General features: G+C 43.2%; 1 protein-coding gene across 2 annotated transcripts in view; it reads left to right on the plus strand.

The window, feature by feature from the left end:
• LOC137382639 (leucine zipper transcription factor-like protein 1) overlaps window positions 1-15,536 on the plus strand; it is a 68,534-nt gene extending 52,998 nt beyond the window's left edge. The window contains exons 9-10 of one of the 2 annotated variants that reach the window (XM_068054845.1): window positions 5,413-5,516; window positions 13,902-14,079. In XM_068054845.1, the coding sequence (XP_067910946.1) occupies window positions 5,413-5,516; window positions 13,902-13,920 (123 nt within the window). In that variant the 3' untranslated portion in view covers window positions 13,921-14,079. Of the gene's footprint in view, window positions 1-5,412; window positions 5,517-13,901 lie in introns of both variants that reach the window. The other variant, XM_068054854.1, reaches the window with a different exon arrangement.
• Window positions 15,537-25,386: the final 9,850 nt, after the last annotated feature.

The following is a 25,386-nucleotide window of genomic DNA, read 5'->3' on the forward strand; positions in this document are numbered from 1 at the left end:
AGGTGGTAGGGAAATATAGGGACAGGTGGGGATGTTTGGTAGGAATATAGGATTAGTATAAATGGGTGGTTGATGTTCGGCACAGACTCGGTGGGCCGAAGGGCCTGTTTCAGTGCTGTATCTCTAATCTAATCTAATCTAAAAATCTAGTCAAACTCTCCTCTTTTCCCATAGTCCCAAAATGTTTCCTTTTCAATTATATATTCAATTCCCTTTTTGAAAGTTACTGTTGAATCTGCTTCCACCTCCCTTTCAGAAAATGCATCCCAGATCATCATAACTTGCATAAAAACAAATACTCCTCATCACCTAAGTTCTGGGAATCAGTGGGCTTGTAATAGATGTTATGAGTGAAAAACCAATTCCTGTAGATAAAGAGAAGTCCGTGAAGAAAATAAGAATCAGAGCTACATCATGTGAAGGTAAGGGACGAGTGAAAATTTGAGGCAGAGTTAATGAAATTCACTGTATCACGACGAGATCATGAAGTAGCTTTATGTGAGACATGTAATGGAAAAAGAGGTCAGTGAGGGCACTTGAATCAGACAAAGACTGTTCCTATCTTACAGCAAGATAGGCGTAGTTAGAGCCCAAGCAGATTCATAGCGTCACACTTTTTATCTGGAGGAAGTGAGGAGTTAATATGATACTTCAAAGTGAGAAAGGTTCAATGATGTGGTCTTGCCGGTTTACCCATTGCCTCACTTACTTAACTCCCTCTGAACCTACAGTATACTGGTCTCTAATGTCTATTCCTGACATCATTATCAAACTCATTGACAAAGGAATGCTATTTTTGTATGGCTGAGGGACCTCTGCTTTGCTGAATCTGAACATTGATTCCCTGGACCACAACCCCGTAACTGATCACCAAACTATAATTTCCCTGGCTGACTGATCTCATTCTCTCTCTCACCAGTTATGGGCCTTCTACTGACATCTATTACAAACCTACCAACTTTTGTAACAACCTCGATTATACTACTTCCCATTTGCTGTCTTTGAGGACACCAGACTCCCTACAGAGCAAATTGTATGAATAAGTATAAAATTCAGCAGAAACAGAGCTGTAAGATGCTTCAGTTTTGTATTCCCCAGCCTCCCTCTGAAGGAAACATTTTTTCTTTGAATTTTATAGTCCTCACTCGAGCACCTTGAGGCACTTTGGCACTATTCCAAGGTGCCAGAACGTTCAGACACCAAAATTTTGTGCCAATCTCACTCCATGCGCCTTGACCCAAAAAACTGGCATAAGCAAGCAGAAATCAGTGAAAAATCAGGCCTGTTCAGACTGCCATAAATACAGGAAACTAGCATTGTCTGGTCTTTTGCATGGGGTGTGGGGAGTGGTGGAAACAGCTATGTTAATGAGAAGCTGAGAGTTTCAGTAAAGGTTTTGATCAATTATTGCAAATGATGAGGCAACTCAGGCACAACATAAAGATCAGTAATATAAAAGCAAAATACTGCAGATGCTGGAAATCTGAAATAAAAACAAGAAATGCTGGAACCACTCAGCATGTGGAAAGAGAAGCAGAGTTAACGTTTCGGGTCAGTGACCCTTCTTCGGAACTAGCAAATATTAGAAATGTCAAAGGTTATAAGCAAGTGAGGCGGGGGTGGGGCAAGAGATAACAAAGGAGAAGGTGTAGATTGGACAAATCTAGCTGACCAAAAGGTCATGGAGCAAAGGCAAACAATATGTTAATGGTGTATTGAAAGACAAAGCATTAGTACACATAAGGTGTTACTGGACTGAAGATTGAACAGCAGCAAGTACAAACATGAAAAAAAAAAGTGGGTAAGCAAACTGAACAAACTAAGATGAAATGAAATAAACAAAAAAAAATGTAAAAAAGAAAAAATAACTAAAAATAAAAGTTAAATGGGGGGCCCGTCATGCTCTGAAATTATTGAACTCAATGTTCAATCTGGCAGGCTGTAGTGCGCTTAACCGGTAAATGAGATGCTGTTCCTCGAGCTTGCGTTGATGTTCACTGGAACACTGCAGCAAGCCCAGGATAGAGATGTGAGCAGGGGGGAGTGTTGAAATGGCAAGCAACCGGATGCTCAGGGTCCTGCTTGCGGACTGAGCGGAGGTGTTCCGCAAAGCGGTCACCCAGTCTGCGTTTGGTCTCCCCAATGTAGAGGAGACCACATTGTGAGCAGCGAATACAGTATACTACATTGAAAGAAGTACAAGTAAATCGCTGCTTCACCTGAAAGGAGTGTTTGGGGCCTGGTATAGTGAGGAGAGAGGAGGTAAAAGGGCAGGTATTACACCTCCTGCAATTGCAGGGGAAGGTGCCATGGGACGGGGACGAGGTAGTGGGGGTAATGGAGGAGTGGACCAGGGTGTCGCGGAGGGAACGATCCCTTCGGAATGCTGACCGGGGAAGGGAGGGGAAGATGCCTTTGGTAGTGGCATCACACTGGAGGTGGCAGAAATGGCGGAGGATGATCCTTTGGATATGGAGGCTGATGGGGTGGACATTGAGGACAAGGGGAACCCTATCACGGTTCTGGGAGGGAGGGGAAGGGGTGAGGGTAGAGGTGCGGGAAATGGGCCGGACACTGTTGAGGGCCCTGTCAACAACAGTGGGGAGGAATCCTCGGTTGAGGAAAAAGGAGGTCATATCAGAAGCGCTGTCATGGAAGGTAGCATCATCAGAGCAGATGCGTCGGAGACGGAGAAACTGGGAGAATGGAATGGAATCCTTACAGGGGGTAGGGTATGAAGAAGTGTAGTCCAGGTAGCTGGGGAAGTCGGTAGGCTTATAATGGATATTAGTAGACATCCTATCCCCAGAGATGGAGACAGAGAAGTCGAGGAAGGGAAGTGTCAGAGATGGACCATGTAAAGGTGAGAGAAGGGTGGAAATTGGAAGCAAAGTTGATAAAGTTTTCCAGTTCAGGGCAGGAGCAGGAAACGGCACCAATACAGTCTTCAATGTACCGGAAAAAGAGTTGGGGGAGGGGGCCTGAGTAGGACTGGAACAAAGGATGCTCGACATATCCCACAAAAAGACAGGCATAACTAGGACCCATGCAGGTACCCATAGCAACACTTTTACTTGAAGGAAGTCAGTGGAGTTGAAGGAGAAGTTGTTCAATGTGAGAACAAGTTCAGCCAGGCGGAGAAGGGTGGTGGTGGATGGGGACTGGTTGGGCCTCTGTTCAAGGAAGAAGCGTAGAGCCTTTAAACCATCCTGGTGGGGGATGGAGGTGTAGAGCGATTGGACGTCCATGGTGAAGAGGAGGCGGTTGGGACCAGGAAACTGGAAATTGTCAAAATGACGTAGGGCATCAGAAGAGTCACGGATGTAGGTGGGAAGAGACTGGACCAGCGGAGAAAAGATAGAGTCAAGATAGGAAGAAATAAGTTCAGTGGGGCAGGAGCAGGCTGACACAATGGGTCTGCTGGGACAGTCCCGTTTGTGGATTTTGGGAAGGAGGTAGAAGCGGGCTGTCCGGGGTTGTGGGACTATGAGGTTGGAAGCTGTAGACAGAAGATCTCCAGAGGAGATGAGGTCAGTGACAGTCCTTTGGACAGTGACTTGATGTTCAGTGGTGGGGTCATGGTCCAGAGGGAGGTAGGAAGAAGTGTCTGTGAGTTGGCGTTGAGCTTCTGCAAGGTAGAGGTCGGTACGCCATACAACAACATCACCACCCTTGTCTGCAGGTTTGATGACCATGTCGGGGTTAGACCTGAGAGAACGGAGTACCTCAAGTTCAGAGTGAGACAGGTTAGAGTGAGTGAGGGGGGCAGAGAAATTGAGATGACCAATGTCTCGACGACAGTTTTCAATGAAGAGATCAAGAGCGGGTAAGAGGCCAGGGGGAGGGGTCCAGGTAGAGGGAGAATGCTGGAGGCGGGTGAATGGGTCTGCTGGTCGGGGGGAGGACTCCTGGTCCAAGAAGTGAGCCCGGAGGTGACGGAAGAAGAGCTCAACGTCCTGCCGAGCGCGAAATTCATTGAGGTGGGGACGTAAGGGGATAAAACTGAGACCTTTGCTGAGTACAGAACGTTCAGCATCAGAGAGGGGGAGGTCAGAGAGTATAGTGAATACACGGCAAGGGGCCAGATCAGAAGGGGTGGGGTCAGAGGGAAGTGAAGCGGAAGGAGGATCTGGAGGAGCATTCGTCCCCATCAGCTGCTGGAGCTTGCGTTCCTTGACATCTGAAAGGAAGAAAAAAGGTTTTTTGTTAATGCATCGGATGAGACGAAGGATGAAACGAAACTGCGGAGTAGAACAGCTTTGAGATGAGGTGAGGCGGTGCTGCTGGAGAGAGAGGTTCAGTGTGTGCATGTGGCGTGCATGTGGCGGCGCATAGCACTGAGTGTGGATCTCAGGATGCAGCGAGAGTAGCAGTCCGAGGAACGTTGTATTTCTCGGAGATACCTGTAATCCTGGGTGGATTCAAAACATGATGGATGAAAATGCAGTTGGAATCCACGTGGAATAAGTCGGAGCCGGAGGCAGTCACTGAGGAAGGAGATGTGGCTGTGAAAACGAGTTTTGGTAGACACTTTATCAAACACCAGGAGGGAAATAGAAAGCAATGAAGGTAAACAAGGTAAAAGAGACAAACGAAAATCCCGTCGGAGAGAAGAGCAGAACTTCTTCAAGGTAGGCATTCCTGGAAGAGAAGTGGCAGTGAATTAAACACTAAAATAAAAGCAAAATACTGCAGATAAAATCAGTGTTAGTTACAAATGAGTTTCCTATCTCTTTTGTGTTGAAAATTGGCATTACGCCTTCCTTACACTGTTGTTTCAGTGCCAGTGTTGAGGAAATATACATATTATACAACTATGAACAAAGAGGAATAATATAAAACGTAACTGAGGGTCATTGATAGTGGAATTTAACATTTGTAAAACAACCACATCAACTTCGCCACAATTGTTTGGTGTTTGGTTTTAAAAACTGCAGCCCTACAGTCTTTCCTCCCTTAGCAATAGTGCCAGTATAATATCCCATCACAAGCAGTACAGAATGCTTCCTATAATAGAGCATTGCTATTGTAAATAAATACCAAAGACATTAAAGGTGGTCTTTGCAGGAAAGAAAGGGCAGAACTTTCAACTTCAGTGGGGATGTAAAATGGGGTAGTGGATTGGCCGCCAGTCTTAACCCATCTGATTGGCCTCTCCATTGAAGTGAATGGAAAGCTGAGGTCTATAATGGGTAGGTAATCTGTTACCACTTGGTTTACGCCTCTGCCCAAATGGAAGGTTCTGCCCAAAAAACATAACAGAAGCAGCCAGCCAGTGAATAACACAACAGTTTTCAAGCCTTATGTAAATAAAATGTTTTGTTTTACTAGAAAGGAAGCCTTGCCCTGTCATGTATATTGATTGACTGTCTACTGGCTACTCTTCCAATGAAATGTTAATTTTAATAACAGGAGTTAGAAAAGAAGTTCCAGGAAACGGCTGCTTATCGCAATATGAAAGAAATATTAACTAAGAAGAATGAGCAAGTGAAGGAATTGCGCAAACGTCTTTTACAGTAAGTTGACATTTCTGTCAATTCAGATTCCAATCCAGATTTCTCAATATCATTATGGACAAACAAGGCCATTCAGCCTGTCTTTACTTATCCATCCAAAATATTCTAAAGTCTCTCCCATTTCAGCATCTAACTTTTTAAAAATGATTCTTGGATTTGCCTTCGCCACTCTATCTGGAAGCTCATTCCAAATGTTGAGCATTCTTTAGCTGAAAAATTACTGTCTGAGATCAGTGTTAAATTTGTCTTTTATGCTTTTTGCACCCAAATTCCTTTTGTCCTACTCATTTACGATTTTAAGTAATATTTAAGTTATATTCCAAATTAACCTTTCCATCCTCATAACTATCTTTTATAAGATCACTTTGGATACTTCCTCACCAGGCTGAAAAGCCCATGGTCTAGAAATATAATATGTGATAACCCAGTTGTTATTAGATGTGCCACCTGCTAATCTTCATGACCTGTGCATGCAGTCAGTGCTACCTGGAATCAAAAACACGACTTCTAAACGGCAGATGACACCAAATTAGGCGGGGAGGCGGGGTGTGCGGTTGGTGGTGGGGTGGGGGAAATAGTCAATCCTGAGGAAGACTGGAACAAAATATAGGAGGACATTAATACACTTGCAGGATGGGCAAATAATTGGCAAATGAAGTTCAACACAGATAATTTGGTAGGAAGACAAGGGAGGTCACATTACTTGGAAGGTGAGAGTCTAGTGGGTTAGAGGAACAGAGTGATCTCTGAGTACAAATGTAGCAATCACTAAAAGTTGCATCGCTGGTTAGCAAGACTATAAAAAAACCAAGCACAAGGAATTATTTCTGGAGGGATAGAATTGAAAAGTAGGTAAGTTATACTCAACCTGCATCGAACCTTGGTTAGGATTTATAATCATCTTGAAAAGAATAAGTTCATTAGAGATAGTCAGCACGGTTTTGTGAAGGGTAGGTCGTGCCTCACAAACCTTACTGAGTTTTTTGAGAAGGTGACCAAACAGGTGGACGAGGGTAAAGCCGTGGATGTGGTGTATATGGATTTCAGTAAGGCGTTTGATAAGGTTCCCCACGGTAGGCTATTGCAGAAAATACGGAAGTATGGGATTGAAGGTGATTTAGTGCTTTGGATCAGAAATTGGCTAGCTGAAAGAAGACAGAGGGTGGTGGTTGATGGCAAATGTTCATCCTGGAGTTTAGTTACTAGTGGTGTACCGCAAGGATCTGTTTTGGGGCCACTGCTGTTTGTCATTTTTATAAATGACCTGGATGAGGGTGTAGAAGGGTGGGTTAGTAAATTTGCGGATGACACGAAGGCCGGTGGAGTTGTGGATAGTGCCGAAGGATGTTGTAGGTTACAGAGGGACATAGATAGGCTGCAGAGCTTGGCTGAGAGATGGCAAATGGAGTTTAATGCGGAGAAGTGTGAGGTGATTCACTTTGGAAGGAGTAACAGGAATGCAGAGTACTGGGCTAATGGGAAGATTCTTGGTAGTGTAGATGAGCAGAGAAATCTTGGTGTCCAGGTACATAAATCCCTGAAAGTTGCCACCCAGGTTAATAGGGCTGTTAAGAAGGCATATGGTGTGTTAGCTTTTATTAGTAGGGGGATCGAGTTTCGGAGCCACGAGGTCATGCTGCAGCTGTACAAAACTCTGGTGCGGCCGCACCTGGAGTATTGCGTGCAGTTCTGGTCACCGCATTATAGGAAGGATGTGGAAGCTTTGGAAAGGGTGCAGAGGAGATTTACTAGGATGTTGCCTGGTATGGAGGGAAGGTCTTACGAGGAAAGGCTGAGGGACTTGAGGTTGTTTTCGTTAGAGAGAAGGAGGAGGAGAGGTGACTTAATAGAGACATATAAGATAATCAGAGGGTTAGATAGGGTGGATAGTGAGAGTCTTTTTCCTCGGATGGTGATGGCAAACACGAGGGGACATAGCTTTAAGTTGAGGGGTGATAGATATAGGACAGATGTCAGAGGTAGTTTCTTTACTCAGAGAGTAGTAGGGGCGTGGAATGCCCTGCCTGCAACAGTAGTAGACTCGCCAACCTTAAGGGCATTTAAGTGGTCATTGGATAGACATATGGATGAAAATGGAATAGTGTAGGTCAGATGGTTTCACAGGTCGGCGCAACATCGAGGGCCGAAGGGCCTGTACTGCGCTGTAATGTTCTATGTTCTATTCTAGACCACACTTCGAGTACTGCATGCAGTTCAGTCACCATATTATTAAAAAGGATATAGACCCACTGGAGAGGGTGCAGGGAAGATTCACAAGTATGATACCAGAAATGTGAGGGTATGCATTATCAGGAAAGGATGATCAGGCTGGATCTTTTTTCTCTTGAAGGAAGAAGATTGAGGGGTGACCTAATAGAGGCCTTTAAAAGTATGAAAGGTTTTGATAGCGTGGAGAGAATGTTTCCACTTGTGGGGAAGAACATAACCAGAAGTCATTAATTTAAGATAGTCACCAAGAAATCGAATGGAGAATTCAGAAGAATCGCCTTTATCCAAAGAGTGGTGAGAATATGGAACTTGCTACCACAGGGAGGGGCTGATGCGAATAGTATATATGCATTTAAGGGGAAGCTAGACAAGCATATGAGGGAGAAGGGGATAGAGGGTTACGATGATAGATTTAGATGAGGAAAGATGGGAGGAGGCTCGAGTGGACCATAAACACTGCATGGATGGTTGGGCAGAATGGCCTGTTTCTGTGCCATATATCCTATGTAATACCTGTGCTGTTCGTTGGTTGAATGCCTGACGGTGGGCAGTGGCCCAATATTGGGAGGAACCCAAGCTATAAACATCTTAAAGGGGTGTTGGATTGTGGCTCAGCAAGAAGTGCTATGAGGAATGACTTTGCGAAAGACAGAAATGGCTGAAACTGAGAGAGAGTGAACACCATTGTTCTCGAATGCTGCTGTGGAAGTCGGCACAGGAAGCATGCATCTATCCTGCAGTTTTGAGGCCTTAGGTGGAATGTGCATTATGCAGTCTAATTTCTAGGCCCATGTTTCTCCAGTCTTTCCCTATAACTAAGTTCTTTGACACTAGGTATCAGCCTCTTGACTCTTCTCTGCATCACCTCCAAAGCTTGGCTGTTTCCTGTTTTCCCCTCAGTGGCCAGAACTGGGCACAGTACTCAAGATATGATCTGACTAGCACTGTACAGTTTGGTCATGACTTCCTCTGATTTTTACTCTACTGTTTTTGCAATGTAGTTTGGCATTCTTTTGGCTTTGATTGCTATGCTACATTGATTATGCATGTTGAGTGTCAAGTTTACTGAGGGTCTTGGGTCTTTTTTTTTTTAGAGATACAGCACTGAAACAGGCCCTTCGGCCCACCGAGTCTGTGCCGACCATCAACCACCCATTTATACTAATCCTACACTAATCCCATATTCCTACCAACCATCCCCACCTGTCCCTATATTTCCCTACCACCTACCGATACTAGTGACAATTTTATAATGGTCAATTTACCTACCAACGTGCAAGTCTTTTGGCTTGTGGGAGGAAACCGGAGCACCCGGAGAAAACCCACGCAGACACAGGGAGAACTTGCAAACTCCACACAGGCAGTACCCAGAATCGAACCCGGGTCCCTGGAGCTGTGAGGCTGCAGTGCTAACCGCTGCGCCACTGTGCCGCCCTCTTTCATCTTTTTTCAATATACTATTTCAACATTATTCATGAACTTTTCCTTCCTATATGCAATTTCAGAGCTGCCTCCTTTGGCTGCACATTCCCTTCTAATTTGCACTGGGTTTCTGAATCCAAGTCATTGATTTGAGACTTAGCATTGCTTCATTGGAAACCATCAGGGCATAATTCAACTTTCTACAGAAATTGTATGTCAAAGTGATTATTATTGTTGTCTTCATGCTGCAGCTGTACAGAACTTTAGTTAGGCCACACTTAGAATATTGCGTGCAATTCTGGTCGCCACACTACCAGAAGGACGTGGAGGCTTTGGAGAGGGTACAGAAGAGGTTTACCAGGATGTTGCCTGGTCTGGAGGGCATTAGCTATGAGGAGAGGTTGGATAAACTCGGATTGTTTTCACTGGGACGACGGAGGTGGAGGGGCGACATGATAGAGGTTTACAAAGTTCTCAGCGGCATGGACAGAGTGGATAGTCAGAAGCTTTTTCCCAGGGTAGAAGAGTCAGTTACTAGGGGACATAGATTTAAGGTGAGAGGGGAAAAGTTTAGAGGGGATGTGCGAGGCAAGTTCTTTACACAGAGGGTGGTGAGTGCCTGGAACTTGTTGCCGGGGGAGGTGGTGGAAGCAGGTACCATAGAGACGTTTAAGAGGCATCTTGACAAATACATGAATAGGAAGGGAATAGAGGGATACGGACCCCGGAAGTGCAGAAGGTTTTAGTTTAGGCAGACATCAAGATCGGCGCAGGCTTGGAGGGCCGAATGGCCTGTTCCTGTGCTGTACTGTTCTTTGTTCATAGTTTCTGGTCATTATTGCTTTATTATATTATCTTTAGATTTGTTTGTAGTTCACTAATGGTGACTGGGGCTCCAGTCAGTGTCTTTGCATCTTTTTCTCAATTTGAAAGAAGCATCTCACTTCACACATCTATTAGTGTCAAAACAGATACCTGCAGCTATAATGTTATACCTCAATTCACTGTAATGTTGACTTTCAGCTCCACCAAGAGCATTATATAAATCTGCATAAGTACGGCCCATTGCATTTATTATAATTAATGATCTGATGAGAGAGGCATTTTCTTTTGAACACTGAGCAAGCTGGGGTGCTTTCTGGTTGTTGGTAGATGCATCCGGTTAGCTGATTGTTTAACTGATGGGCAAGCAAAATCTGCTGTAAACTTTCTAAGGGTTTCAAACCTATTTACAATTGTCCACGGTTTGAAAGGAAATGGAAATTGACTCAACAATGCATCGTTGTTTGACATCATCTGCAAATGTGACCTGAGGAAATATTAAATGTCTGGCAGCATCTGTGGAAAGTGAAGCAGAGTTAACGTTTCAGGTCGGTGACCCTTCTTCTGACCTGTTAACTGACCTGAAACGTTAACTCTGCTTCTCTTTCCACAGATGCTGCCAGACCTGCTGAGTATTTCCAGCATTTCTTGTTTTTATTTCAGATTTCCAGCATCTGCAATATTTTGCTTTTATTGAAATATCAAATGTGTTGGACAAGATACAGAATTGAGCAGAACGTTAGCAGATAATATCATAGGAACATAGGAAATAGGAGCAGGAGTAGGCCCCTTGATACTGGTCCGCCATTCAACTAGATCATGAATGATCTACTTCAATGCCATTTCCCGCACTATCCCTAGATCCCTTGATATCTTTAATATCTAGAAATCTATCTGTCTTTGTCTTGAACATATTCAATGACTGAGCCTGCACACCTCATGTAGAGAATTCCAACGATTCACCACCCTCTGAGTGAAGAAATTCCTCGTTATCTCAGTCCTAAATGGCCTACCTCTTATTCTGAGACTGTGTCTGCTGGTTCAGGGGAAACATCCTTCCTGCATTGAGCCCTGTAAGAATTTTTTATGCTTCAATGAGATAACCTCTCATTCTTCTAAACTCTAATAATACAGGCTCAGCCTCCTCAATCTCTCCTCATTGGACAGTCCTGCCATCCCAGGAATCCGTCTGATGAACCTTGGTTGCACTCCCTCTCTTGCAAGTATATCCTTCCTTGGATAAGGAGACCAATACCGTACACACTATTCCAGTTGCAGTCTCATCAGGGTTCAATACAATTGCAGCAAGACTTCTGTACTCAAATCCTCGCAATAAAGGCCAACATACCATTTGCCTTCCTAATTGCTTGCTGTACCTGTATGCTAGCTTTCACTGACTTATGAACAAAGACACCCAGGTCCCTTTGAACATCAACACTTCCCAATTGCTCACCATTTAAGAAATACTCTGCATTTCTGTTTTTCCTACCAAAGTGGATAACTTTACATTTTTCCACATTACATTCCATCTACCATGTTCTTGCCCACTCACTTAGTCTGTCTAAATCCCCTTGAAGCCTCTTTGCATCCTCCTCACAATACACATTCCCACCTAGTTCTGTATCATCAGCAAACTTGGAAATATTACATTTGGCCCCCACATTCAAATCGTTGCTATAAATTGTGAATAGCTGGGGCCCAAGCACTGATCCTTGCAGTTCCCCACTAGTCACAACCTCCCAACCTGAGAATGACCCATTTATTCCTACTCTCTGCTTTCTGTCTGTTAACCAATTCTCAACCATCTCCAACAAGAAAGGATCTAACCATCTCCCTTTGTCATTCAATGGCATTACCATCACTGAATCCCCACTATCAACATCCTAGGGGCTACCATTGACCAGAAACTGAACTGGAGTAGCCGTATAAATACCGTGGCTACAAGAGCAGGTCAGAGGCAAGGAATCCTGCGGCGAGTAACTCATCTCCTGACTCCCCAAAGCCTGTCCACCATCTACAAGGCACAAGTCAGGAATGTGATGGAATGCTCTCCACTTGCCTGGATGGGTGCAGCTCCAACAACACTCAAGAAGCTCGACACCATCCAGGACAAAGCAGCCGCTTGATTGGCACCCCATCCACCATCTTCAACATTCACTTCCTCCACCACCGACGCACAGTGGCAGCAGTGTGTACCATCTACAAGATGTACTGCAGCAACGCACCAAGGCTCGTTAGACAGTACCTTCCAAACCCGCGACCTCTACAACTAGAAGGACGAGGGCAGCAAATGCATGGGAACACCACCACCTGCAAGTTCCCCTCCAAGTCACACACCATTCTGACTTGGAACTATATCACTGTTCCTTCACTGTCGCTAGGTCAAAATCCTGGAACTCCCTTCCTAACAGCACCGTGGGTGTACCTACCTCACATGGACTGCAGCTCACCACCACCTTCTCAAGGGCAATTAGGGATGGGCAGTAAATGGTGGCCTAGCCACCGACCCCCACATCCCATGAATGAATTTTAAAAAATTACCCCCAGTCCCAAGTGGTCTAGTTTTGCTTACTAATCTCTTGTGTGAGACCTTATCAAAAGCTTCTGAAAATCCAAATACACCACATCCACTGGTTCCCCCCTTATCTATTATGCTAGTTACATCCTCAAAAAGTTCTAACCGGTTTAACATGATTTCCCTTTCATAAATCCATGTTGACTGCCCAATCCTACCATTATTTTCGAAGTATCCAGTTATCACATCCTTTGTAATAGATTCTAGCATTTTCCCTACTACTGATGTCAGGCTAACAGGTCTGTAGTTCAAAGTAGATGGGACAGTGGCTTCTGAATTAAACTCTATTGAGGGGGAAAGAGGCTTGGGTGTCATCATGCACAAGTCTCCAAAGGTCCACAGGAAGAGCTGAAAGTTATAATGAAAGCAAATAGCATATTATGATGTATAGCTAGGACAATTCAGTATGAAACAAAGAGCACCATAGTATCCTCATAGAAGACCTTGGTTATGCCCTGTCTAAAATGCTGTGTCCATTTCTGATCCCAACACATAGTGAGAGATGTAGGTATCTAGTTTAATAACCCTCAGTTATCATGAGAGGCTCAGGGAGATGCGTCTTTTTACTCTAGAAAAGTGTATACTTCAGGAAGACTTGATTTAAGTTAAAAATGAAGAGGGGCTTAGACTGTGAACATGTGGACAGATTATTTGAATTAGATAAATTAGGGAGAACAAGGGGACATGTACATAGTTTACATAAGCATAGAACTAGGTTAGATGTCAGGAGGTTATTATTTTTACAGAGGGTCATTGACCTTTGGAGTAGGTTGCTGGCTCATGCAGTGGGTACAGATTTGCTGCAATCCTTCAAAAAGGAGCTGAAGAATGCAGATATAGCTGCATACAAAGGACAGATGGGATATTGGATGATGTACCTCATTCATTGTTGTCTCCTCGAACTCATTTTTCTTGCCTTTGAGGGCGGGTGGGGGGATGCATCAGCAATGCATTTTCCAGAATTCATTTTTCCTTGAATTTTGCATAGGGCTTTTTAAAAACCTTGTTTTTATATCTGTCCCAGGAGATTTGCAAGGGTTGGTGGTCATATTGCTTGATGCTTCTTTCATAAGACAGACTTGATAGTCTTCTCTATTTCATTTTAATATGTATATGTGTAAATTTTATGTGTAAAGTACTTCACATAGGAAAGAGTATGCTTCTTCAAATTGGATACCCTCAATGTTCTATGTCGAATGTCTTTAAATAGTTCCTTAAATTAGTAAAGATAATTTTAAAATGATCTCCTAGAATGTTTAAAAAGTGCTATAAATTAAAATTCATGGTGTCCCTTCATCCTGAAGGTAGAACATTAACTTTGTGTTTAATACTGTTAGGTACGAAGCAGAAGACTAAGGACATTGTGTGGCTCTTGTCAAGTTGCTTCAGAAAGGAAATTTCAGAAATGGACTCCTATTCTTTATCATCTCCCATGTTTGGGAGATACTTTATCTTATTAGAATTGTTTCTTTAGCATTTTGATTTAAATTAAAATTATATTGCATACCTTTAAAATGTGTTCTTTTCATTTAATTTCCTTGTAATCAACTTTACTGTCAATTTAATCAAGAAATAATGATGTCACAGCCAATAATCATTATGATCACCGCTATGTATTGACAGAGATCACATGGGCAGCTATTGTCAGCACAAAGATTACACTAAAACTGTATAAATTATCCCATCAAATTTAAGCTCACCATACATATTACATGCTTGTAAGAAAAAAACTTGCATTTATATAGCACCTCATGACCCTCAGGGCATCCCAACACACTTCACACTCATGAGTATTTTTTGATTACTGTCACTGTTATAAAGGCAAACACAACAGCTATTTTCACCTAAACGCCTGTAGGGATTTCATGGTTGTAATTAATGTGAAAATCCTTGTTTTGGTATATACCATAGTTTGACATAAATTAAAGACAGGGGGCATAATCTGGTTTTACACAATATAAATTTACCCATTTATATTTTGGTTGGAATATCCAGACACCTCTTATCATCCCTTTACTTTGCAGAATTGCCTCCCAAAAAGAAAATTTGCTTAAAATACCTACTCCTTAAAGTGTAAAAATGTACAGCGACTCTTTGCCATTGCATTAATTTGTACTGTGTTGAATGACTCTAATAAGGATACAGTCAGAGGTGCTGGAGAGATTTGTTAGATCTTTTTACATTGGTATTGCAAACCTTAGTTCAGGGACTAATATATTTAGTTTATTTTTTTGAAGATTAAAGCATTTTACTATGGAAAAAAAGCTTATAGACACCTCTAACTGATGGATATATTGTGGTTTGAAAGTTTGACTTTAAATATTTATGCAGCCTTTGTATTTGTACCTTAATCTATCTATGAAGCTTAAAATATATTAAAAAGTTAAGCATTTCTCAAGCTGTTTTGTTATTCTATCAGTAGAAGGCAATATTGTGTCTATCCTACTACAATCGAAGACAGGCTGTTGTGTTGCCTTCGTGGTATATAATTTCCTATGCAGATTTTAAGCACACATGTGGCATCTGAATGAAACTGCTTCGGCATTTCAAGTTCTGCCCCATCAGAGCAAAGAATTTTCAGAAACAGGCCCTTCCGTTTTCAAAGATAACCCCCAACTTACCTACCTTCTCACCACATCCCTCAATCCCTTCTGTCAACTGAAATGTATCCAGTTGTGTCTTGACTTCGTGGCCTTCTGAGTTACCTTATTGCACACTGTAGTATCCTGATTTTCTTTCTTACTTTGTATTTCCTCACTTTTAACTTGTATATGCTGCTGTTTACAATATTGATCTGAGTAAATTGTTGGACATGGTGAAGACTGAATTTTGTGAAGTCCCCTCCATCTTAAACTCATAACTTAAATTCTTGGTACTCAGAACCATCATTCTTGCTTGCCTCAATTACCCTTCCAGTGATTTGTTAATGCAATTCAGCACCTTATCTGCCATCACATTTTTCGTCAGCTAAATATCATGCTAAATTGTTAGAGATTTGTCCATTGTAATCTCTGGATCTCATCTGTTCAGCATGCTATACCATATTCCATCTAAGTGTGACTTGTCTTGGAAGTAGGAAAGGGGTGATGAGCAGGATTTCTTTGGAGCCAAATTAGCCACAGAAAATCAGACCTTTGTAATTGATTCTATTCCAATACCTGAACCATGCAGGCTCACAATTTTCCAGGGTACTGTTGATAATTGGCCAGTCAGCCTTGTTTGTTAATGGGACCAGGAGATGTAGACCTGTTACTTAGGGGTGACATCTAACTATGCTGATACCGATAATCCAGCAAAACAAATGGCCTGCTGTACTCCCTGCTGCACTAGTGTTCTATGCTTTAAAGTATACGGTTTTTAGATGGTTAAACTCCTACAGAAACTTGAAAGTTTCTAAATCTTGCCTGTTTTCAAAGTATGCCTAAGTTCTGCGGGCCTAGTTAAGTGGAGGGTATCAAGGAGAGAGTATGCTGTCCATAGGCAAACAGAAATTCTTATTTTGGTGATTTTCTCAGTTTTCAGAGACTCAAAGTATGTCAATTGGTTGCACATCAGGTACCCAGCTAGCCAAGAACTGTTTCATTTAGCATATACTGTTGGGCATGTGATTTTTTTTCTGTGTGCTCGCTGTAGTGAAATTGTTTACGCTTACTGTTTACATGCATTTAAATTGTTATACCTAGCATGCATAGGAAGTCTTCCTCTTGGTTTCTTGCTCCCATACCAATTATTTTATATTCATGCACATTGATCTGCATCTGCCACTTATTGGTCCAGTTACTTGCCTCCCATTTTTGGCACCAGCAGCAGACTCACAAGGGCTTCATTTTCCAGGCCCTGTAGAGACGGGATAAGAGCCAGGAGGGCTGGGGAAATTTCCCAGGAATCATGGAGACAGGCAGCCAATTAAGATGATTAAGGCCCCAATTATGGGTGATTTTGTGGCCTCCATGGCATTTTGTCAATGGTGGAGTGGTCCCTGGCTGCGTGCAGAGGCCGCCAGCTCAATGGAAATGGCTTCCTGCAGCAGGCTGGGGGGCCAGAGGCTCCACGCCCCATTGACAGGTCCTTGAGCACGAAAGGCCGCAATCGCAGCTGATCCCTATCCAGCGGAGGGGTTTCCCCTCCATTCCGACGGACCTGCTGACCTTGATCTTGTCACTTTCTGCACTGCTGTGCAGGTCAGTGAGGGTGCCTCCATGTTGAGGTGCCCTCGCGGTCCCTGACATGCCTCAGCAGCGTCCACCTCTCCCAGTGGGGCTGCAAAGGCTCCAGAGCTGCTAGCCTCAGGTTGGGTCTGCAGCATCGAGAGCCCACCCGTCGTCCTTAATTGAATGGCGAGCTCGGAGGCGGGCAGTTTGGAGGCCAGCTTCTGAAAGATTGCCCTGCCAGTCTTGCTACCAGCAAATGGAGGCTTGGCAGCCTCGTTTGGTCGCGAAGCCTGCAGGAAAATCCACCCAAAGATTTTGCTTAGAATGGCCATGTTCAAATTGTTATGTAATATGAAAATTTCTTCTGTCATTGCTCATGATGAGTGAGAGGTTTTAAGATTAAAGCTGTTACGCTAAATAGTATTACCGGCGTATAGATTTATCAGTCGTCTTAGTTGCCCTGGGAAGGAGTCTGGGGTCTGGTCTTATTGGAAACAGCAGTACGTTAAGTGGGTTATGAGATACTGTGATGTAATTTCTATTTAATAGAACAATTCTAGACCCTCTCATTTTTTTCATACCAGATCTGGAAAATTGGAGATGAGGTTTTGGAGTGATCATCGGATCAGGGACAATTGGGAATCTGGCCTAGGATTTTGGGAACATAGAGGGTCCCAGGATCTGGCAGTTCGCTGAGGTGATCCAGCAAGACTGAAAAAAGGTTTTGGAGCTTCGGGAGGTGTAGTATCTGGCAGTATTGAGTGATTAGGAGAATGGGATCCAAACTGCCCTTGACCTCTATTGTATCCACAGGGACAGCCCTCTCATCATATTGCATCCTTCAGACTTTTCCTGTAACCAATCTGCTGCCTCTTTTGCATCATTAGCTATACTGTCCTCTGCTTTTCCCAATGTTAGCAGTTCCTGTCTTTACATTAAAGCATTTAAGGGTAAATTTTCTGCTTCTGGTACATTCTGAGAACACACACATGAAAATTGTGCACTTCCAGCCTGTGATGCTCCATTTAACATTAATGTACAGGGTGGCGCAGTGGTTAGCACCGCAGCCTCACAGCTCCAGCGACCCGGGTTCAATTCTGGGTACTGCCTGTGTGGAGTTTGCAAGTTCTCCCTGTGTGTGCATGGGTTTTCGCCGGGTACTCCGGTTTCCTCCCACCACCAAAAAACTTGCAGGTTGATAGGTAAATTGACCATTATAAATTGCCCCTAGTATAGGTAGGGGAATAGAGATACAGGTGGGGATGCGGTAGGAATGTGGCATTAGTGTTGGAGTTAGTATAAATGGGTGGTTAATGGTCGGGACAGACTCGGTGGGCCGGAGGGCCTGTTTCAGTGCTGCATCTCTAAATAAATAAAATAAAAAAATAAAGTACAGGAAAATACAGGTTGGGTCCACAATTCTCTAATATGAACTCCTGGTATGTGCCAGGTGCTAAGTGGAAAATTAACCCTCTAATGCATGATTGGTGAGTTTTGCTGTCATACATTCTTTAATAAATACAAAGAAAAGCCTCAAATCCTCAAACGTAGTTGTTTATACAGTTCCCAAGCGTCAACGGTGTCAAAAGGTATTTTAACACTTTTGTACAGAAATGCAAGCAAGTTACTGAAAAGGAAACACATTCTTGATGCACAAAAAATATTTTCAGTCAGACCACAGTCACAAATGCTGCTACCTATCAGCAGGAAAGCACAGTTTTCAAAATCAGTTTAAATAATTGTCATCACTTAAAAGATATCTTTTAATGTTCAGTGAAATTGTGACAGGAAGAGCGGACATCAAAGTGTGTTGATGCACGGATTCCACACTGAGTAATTCTGTAAACTGCTAATGCTGAAAATAACCAACATGTTTAAAAGCGGTCTCTGACCGTTGATATGAAATTAACCAGTCAAAGCCAAGGCTTTTGAAATGAGGCAAGACCTTGAAATAAAAACTAAATTGAATATATGAAAGAAACTATGAACTTTCATTTTTATAGCACCTTTCACAATCTCAGGATGTCCCAAAGTGCTTTACAGCAAATGATGTACTTTTTGAACTGCAGTCACTGTTGTAATGTAGGAAATGCAGCATTTAATTTGTGCACAGCATGTTCCACAAACAGCAAATGAGGTAACAACTGGATAATCTGTGATTTTGTAGTTAGTTGAGAGCGAAATGTTGGCCAGGACTTAGGGAGGACTCCCCGGTTCTTCAAACAGTGCCGTAGGGTCTTTTAAGTCTCATTTGAAAGGCAGTACCTTCAACAGTGCAGCATTTCCTCAGTACTGCATTGAAGTGTCAACCTAAATTATGTGCTCAAGTTTGTGGAGTGGGATTCGCCTGACTTTTCTGTCTCAGAGATCAGATACCACCAGTGTTCCATGACTGCCAGCTAAAGACATAAGAACAATTGAGCAAATTTAATCATGTTGAAAAATATGTATTTTTTGATTTTTATTTTGTTTGAACTCCTCTTTTGGACAATAAAATTTTAGTTACTGTAAAAAGAATGGCAAATGAAGGTTTTGCAGGAAATGTGACATGAATGGTGGCAGAATGTCCAAAGACTGCTAGTGGAGCTGGGTGTTGTTTAATTCTCAGCCACAGCCTGACAGTGATCTCAGTGCTGGGCTCAGTCATACCACAGTGTTGGAATAGACACCGAGAACTTTTTTGACAGGAACAGATGAGCATCTGTGGGCTAGCTGTGGCACGGGACAGATCTTCAAACTCGGCCAGGATGTAAATCTGTGGTGCAACGAAACTAGAAAATGTCAGGGTTCGACCCAATTTCAATGAACACCAATACTTAATATCACCAGTTTGTTTCTGTCTTAAAGCGATTTCTTTAGGTTGGAAACCCTCCATTTCCCAACCAGACAAACAATGGTTGGGTGTTGCTCTATTTTTGAAAGTGATCTTGAATATCCTGTGTTGTAAGTGAGGAGTGAGGCTTCTGGTGGAATATTGCTTTTATTACCTATGTGAACTTGAGCTTCATCAGGGAAATGTCAGGCAGTCTAAATCTTGTTGAACTGGGAAACTTTCACAATTCTGTTGGCTAATTTCAATGTAGGTCGGGTTAACATTCTCAAAATGCTCAGGTCACTGAAACACTGGATGAAACCCAAGTTGATGCATCCAATCATCACTTGATGCTTTCACTGGGACCTTGAATCCTAAACTGAAGATGACCAGACATTTTAGAACAGGTCCAAGAAGTTAGTAACTTGACTACTATCCTATCTGCGAGCTATATATTTGATTTTCCTTAGCTCTGCTCCCAAATAATGCCTCAAAAATTGAAAGTTGATGGAAAGTAGGTGCCAGTTTGCACCCAACTTTTCTTTATTGCTCAGACACCTGACTGCCTGAATTGAATGCAGCAATATAATCTCCAGGCAAATGAATGTCTAAGTGATCTGCACAGATGATTTCTCTGATGGAGTGAGGAGCCAAAAAGCTGGCACTGACTGTCTGACCAACTGCTTAAGCTCTTGGTGTTAAGAGGTAGGCTCATGTGAAGAAAGGTCTTTATTTTTGAGTAAAAATGGTGTTTTAACACTTAATGAAGAATGCATTGTTTAATGCTGTGCTCCCCTTTCTGATTAAGGCTTATTTGCAGGCAAAGAGGAACAACTTCAAGCCCCTTTAACAGATGCTAAAGTCATCAATTTGGCCTTTTCCTGACCTACTAAGAACTGTTTCCCTACTGTTACGACCAGTGAGAAAGGGGTCTAGGGTTCCCTCTCAGCCTCCACCTGGTCTTACCGTAACAGGGTTTAATTATAAACACACTGTTTTTAGCTCCCCCTTGGTGAATCCTTGTTCACCGCTTTCCAATTGTAAGGCAAAGAAACCAACCAAACAGGTTTTCTTAGGTTTAAAGAAGAAAAGTTGAAATTTATTAAACTTAAACTCTAATTTGGTTAACGCCTTCAAATACACGACGCACCCATGATAGCATGCATACACGATAAACACACCTGCAGATAGAGACAGAAAAGAGCCGAAGAAATAAAGTGGAAAAGTTTGAGCCAATATCTGAAAATGGTTCGAGCTCGCTGTAGAGTCCTTGATTGTAGGTAGATCTTGCTTTTCGTTGGGGCCCAGTATACTTCTTAAATTTTGTTCGATGTAGGAGACTTTACTCTCTTGAGGTTCATGTGTCATCAGTGGGTCCAGAGGCTTGTTGAGAAAGATGGGAGCAGACCAGGAGAGGTCTTCTCGGTCCAGGAGCAAACAGTCTTTTTCTCTCAAACTGTCTGTACAATTCAAAAAAACTCAGATTGCCCAGCAGGTTAGTCATGTGATTAGCTGATTTGACCATGTCTGTTTGTGGATTTGGCCATCTTAGCAGTCATCCTGGAATGTGAGCTTCCTCACCTTCAGTGTCTGGTGATCAAAGTTCATTGCAGGTTGAATGTGTCAGGGAATGATCCTTTGTCTCCACAAGCACGCTCTGTTAGTAAGTAAATGTCTTTTTCAGCCATGGCTGATCTGTTTAAGAAATCATTTCCTCACTCCAGCAACAGTTTAAAATCAATAATATTCATTATAAGCCCACCGACTTCCACAGCTACCTCGACTACGCTTCTTCACACCCTGCCTCCAGTAAGGATTCCATGCCATTCTCCCAGTTTCTCCGTCTCCGACGCATCTGCTCTGATGATGCTACCTTCCATGACAGCACTTCTGATATGTTTTCCTTTTTCCTCAACCAAGGATTCCCCCCACTGTGGTTGACAGGGCCTCAACCATGTCCGGCCCATTTCCCATACCTCTATCCTCACCCCTTCCCCTCCCTCCCAGAACCGTGACTGGGTTCCCCTTGTCCTCACTTTCCACCCCACCAGCCTCCACATCCAAAGGATCATCCTTTGCCATTTCTGCTACCTCCAGCGAGTTGCCACTACCAAACGCATCTTCCCTTCCCTTCCCCTGTCTGCATTTCGAAGGGATCATTCCCTCCGCAACACCCTGGTCCACTCCTCCATTACCCCCTGACGCCTTATCCCCGTCCCATGGCACCTTCCCCTGCAATCGCAGGAGGTGTAATACCTGCCCATTTACCTCCTCTCTCATCACTATCCAAGGCCCCAAACACTCCTTTCAGGTGAAGCAGCAATTTACTTGTACTTCTTTCAATGTCGTATACTGTATTCGCTGCTCACAATGTGGTCTCCTCTACATTGGGGAGACCAAACGCAGACTGGGTGACCACTTTGCGGAATACCTCTGCTCAGTCCGAAAGCACGACCCGAGCTTCCTGTTGCTTGCCATTTCAACACTTATCCCCTGCTCTCATGCTCACATCGCTATCCTGGGATTGCTGCAATGTTCCAGTGAACATCAACGCAAGCTCGAGCAACAGCACCTTATTTAATAATGAGGCACGCTGCAGCCTGCCGGGCTGAACATTGAGTTCAATAATTTCAGAACATGACAGGCCCCCTTTTTATTTTTATTTTTAGTTCTTTTTTCTTTTTTATGTGCTTAGTTTGTTTAGTTTGTTTCTACTGTGCCTACCCACTGTTTTTTTCATGTTTGTGTTTGTGGCTGCTCAGTTTTCTGTCCATTAACACCCTCACTGTACTATTGCTTTGTCTTTCAGCACACCATTAACGTACTGTTTGCCTTCGCTCCATGACCTTCTGGTCAGTTATTCTCTGTGACCTTGTCCTTTCAACACCTCTTTTGTTATCTCTTACCCCTGCTTTACTTGCTTAAAACCTTTTACATTTCTAATACCTGCCAGCTCTGATGACGGGTCACAGACCTGAAACGTTAACTCTGCTTCTTTCTCCACAGCTGCTGCCAGACCTGCTGAGTATTTCCAGCATTTCTTGTTTGTGTTTCAGATTTCCAGCATCTGCAGTAATTTGCTTTTAGTTCAAAATCAATGTTCATATGACAAAATTAATATGCCTCATTCTTGGCAGGTGGGGGTCTATATTGACACTACATTGCAGACAGAATCCTCCTCCACCTGACTTCCTGGAATAAAAAGAGAAGTCTTACTGTCAACCCAGCACCTTTGCCCTACCCAGTGCTGGGATTTTAATATAGGTCTAAATAATAATGGACACTGCAATTAGATTGACTTGAGAGATATATTGAACATTAACAGATTATTACAAACAAGCCAAATGCCTATATATGCACATGCCAACTCGGTATACCGACGTAGGAGCTTGTATCCAAGGTGGTTCTTAGGCTTAAGTGACAAAGAACACACAACTCCATCCCATAACTGTAGCACCGTGCCCTATCTTTATGTCTAAACCTGACTTAAACCAGATCTGTTCAGTTCTGCAGTATGTCATGTGACCTGTTTTGACAAAAAAAATAGCTAACTGCGGTGCCAGGCTCCAATTCTTATCTACACCAAGATTATCAGTACTTTTCCATCATGTGCTCAGCATGAGACAAATTTAACCCATTCACTCCCAGCACCCAACATTCTTTATACCCACACTTGTCATCCTTGTTCCTCTACCTACTGCTGGGCTCCCTCTGAGGCATAACTTATTAGACACCAGATTGCTACTTGGGGTACTGGTGCCATCCCAGCTATGGTAAAGCAGCCTTAACTCACTCACAGAAGCATATGGACTTCATCTACTGTACCCAGTCGTGCGCTGTCTGGAGCATGCTGACAATATAATGAGTGTACCAGCCCTCTGATGAAGGTCCCGAGCAGTGTCAAGAGAGGAAAATCATGAGTATTGACTGGTCATACTTTATACTGCAAAATGTCATAGTAAAACACTGGCATTGCTTCAAAATCCTAGATTGATGAAAGGCACTTACCTTAGTCAAAGTGCAGTATGAGTAAAATGGAAAAATCAAGAAGTGAAAACATTGAAAGTTAGTTTTATAACAGGTCATAATATGAAAAGACTTGTGAACATTGGTATTTCTAGTCTGAATCAAGTAAATTTGGTTAACTCCTGTGATGATTGGAGCTGGTAAAACAGAAGAACATTTCTACCAATAAAGAATTGCAAATGCTGGAAATCTAAAACAAAAATAAGGAAATGCAAGAACTGTTTCCACAAACTATACAGAGAGCACAACTGGATTACCAGACTTGCAGAGCAAAATAGACCAACAGACTAAACTTTGGAACTTGGTGGTCAACACTTTCAAACCTGGTGTCAATCAGATACTGGAGGCAGCTTGGATATAATGTTGGCATTATTTGCCCCACACAAAGGGAATTTGTGGTAACCTGTATAAATATTGGTAAATCCTAGAGACACACAGGGATCCGTTACAGATGCTGCTGCACTCCCATCATCTACAAATATTGGGATAGAAATTCCTTGACATCTCACCGATGTTTCGAGCATGATTTCAACATTGGATGTCGCAATTTCGCAGTTGGACGTCCCTTAAGATGTGTCCACCACTATATTGGCAAAGCCAGACATCAGGATCCCAGGCGAGCACCTGATATTAACACTGGCCTCCTTAAAATATGTTAATAGGGGACACTTGAATTAGAAGCCTTTCATTTGTGCTTCCTTAAACCCGGCCACACTTGGGAAGTTGCCTGAAGGAATGCTATTTAAAGAGGATCCCATCTCTGTTAAGGTTTGTCACTGGGAAGGTATTTTTGGCTATTAGGAATTACTTTGGCTGGTTTAGCTGACTTTTGGCAATAGATCAGTGTATAGAGCAGTTGGACTGCTGATTCTTGGCAGCAGCTGCACTGTTTGACACCATTGGCTGCAGGAGGCCCAGAAAAGATGGGAATGGCAAACACAAGGGACTGTTCAGATGAAGGTAACAGTGGCTCTCTACGCTGCAGGCTTATTCTAGGCTGCAGTAGGTAACTTCAGCAAAATCAATCAGTTTGCTGTCTATATAGTCATCAAGCAAGTGGCAGGAGCCCTCTTCGCAAGGCGACAGCAATATATTACCTTCCCAATGCAGGCTGCTGATCAGGAGGACAGAGCTCTTGGATTTTCCTGCATCGCTGAGTTTCTCCAAGCACACAGTTGCTTTGACTGCACACACATCCCCATCACCCAGCCATATTTTATACCAGGAAGGGGGTCCTTCTTTTATTAGTTCATGGGATGTGTGCGTCACTGGCTAGGCCAGCATTTATTGCCCATTCCTAGTTTTCCTTGAGAAGGTGGTGGTGATTTGCCTTCTTGAACTGCTGCAGTCCATGTGGTGTAGGTGCTGTTAGGAAGAAAGTTCCAGGATTTTGACCCAGCAACAGTGAAGGAACAGCGATATAGTTCCAAGTCAGGAAGGTGTGACTTGGAGGGAAACTTGCAGGTGGCGGTGTTCCCTTGCATCTGCTGCCCTTGTTCTTCTAGGTGGTAGAGGTTGCAGGTTCGGAAGGTGCTGTCTAAGGAGCCTTGGCAGATTGTTGTAGTGCAACTTATAGATGGTACACACTGTGGCCACTGTGTGCCGGTGGTGGAAGGAGTGAGTGTTTAAAGTGGTAGATGGGGTGCCAATTAAGCGGGCTGCTTTGTCCTGGATGGTGTTGAGCTTATTGAGCGTTCTTGGAGCTGCACTCATCCGGGCATGTGGAGAGCATTCCACCACAATCCTGACTTGTGCCTTGTAGATGGTGAACAGGCTTTGGGGAGTCAGGAGGTGGGTTACTCACCACAGAATTCCCAGCCTCTGATCTGCTCT

Source organism: Heterodontus francisci, chromosome 2 (genome assembly GCF_036365525.1).
Source record: "Heterodontus francisci isolate sHetFra1 chromosome 2, sHetFra1.hap1, whole genome shotgun sequence".
NCBI lineage: Eukaryota > Metazoa > Chordata > Chondrichthyes > Heterodontiformes > Heterodontidae > Heterodontus > Heterodontus francisci.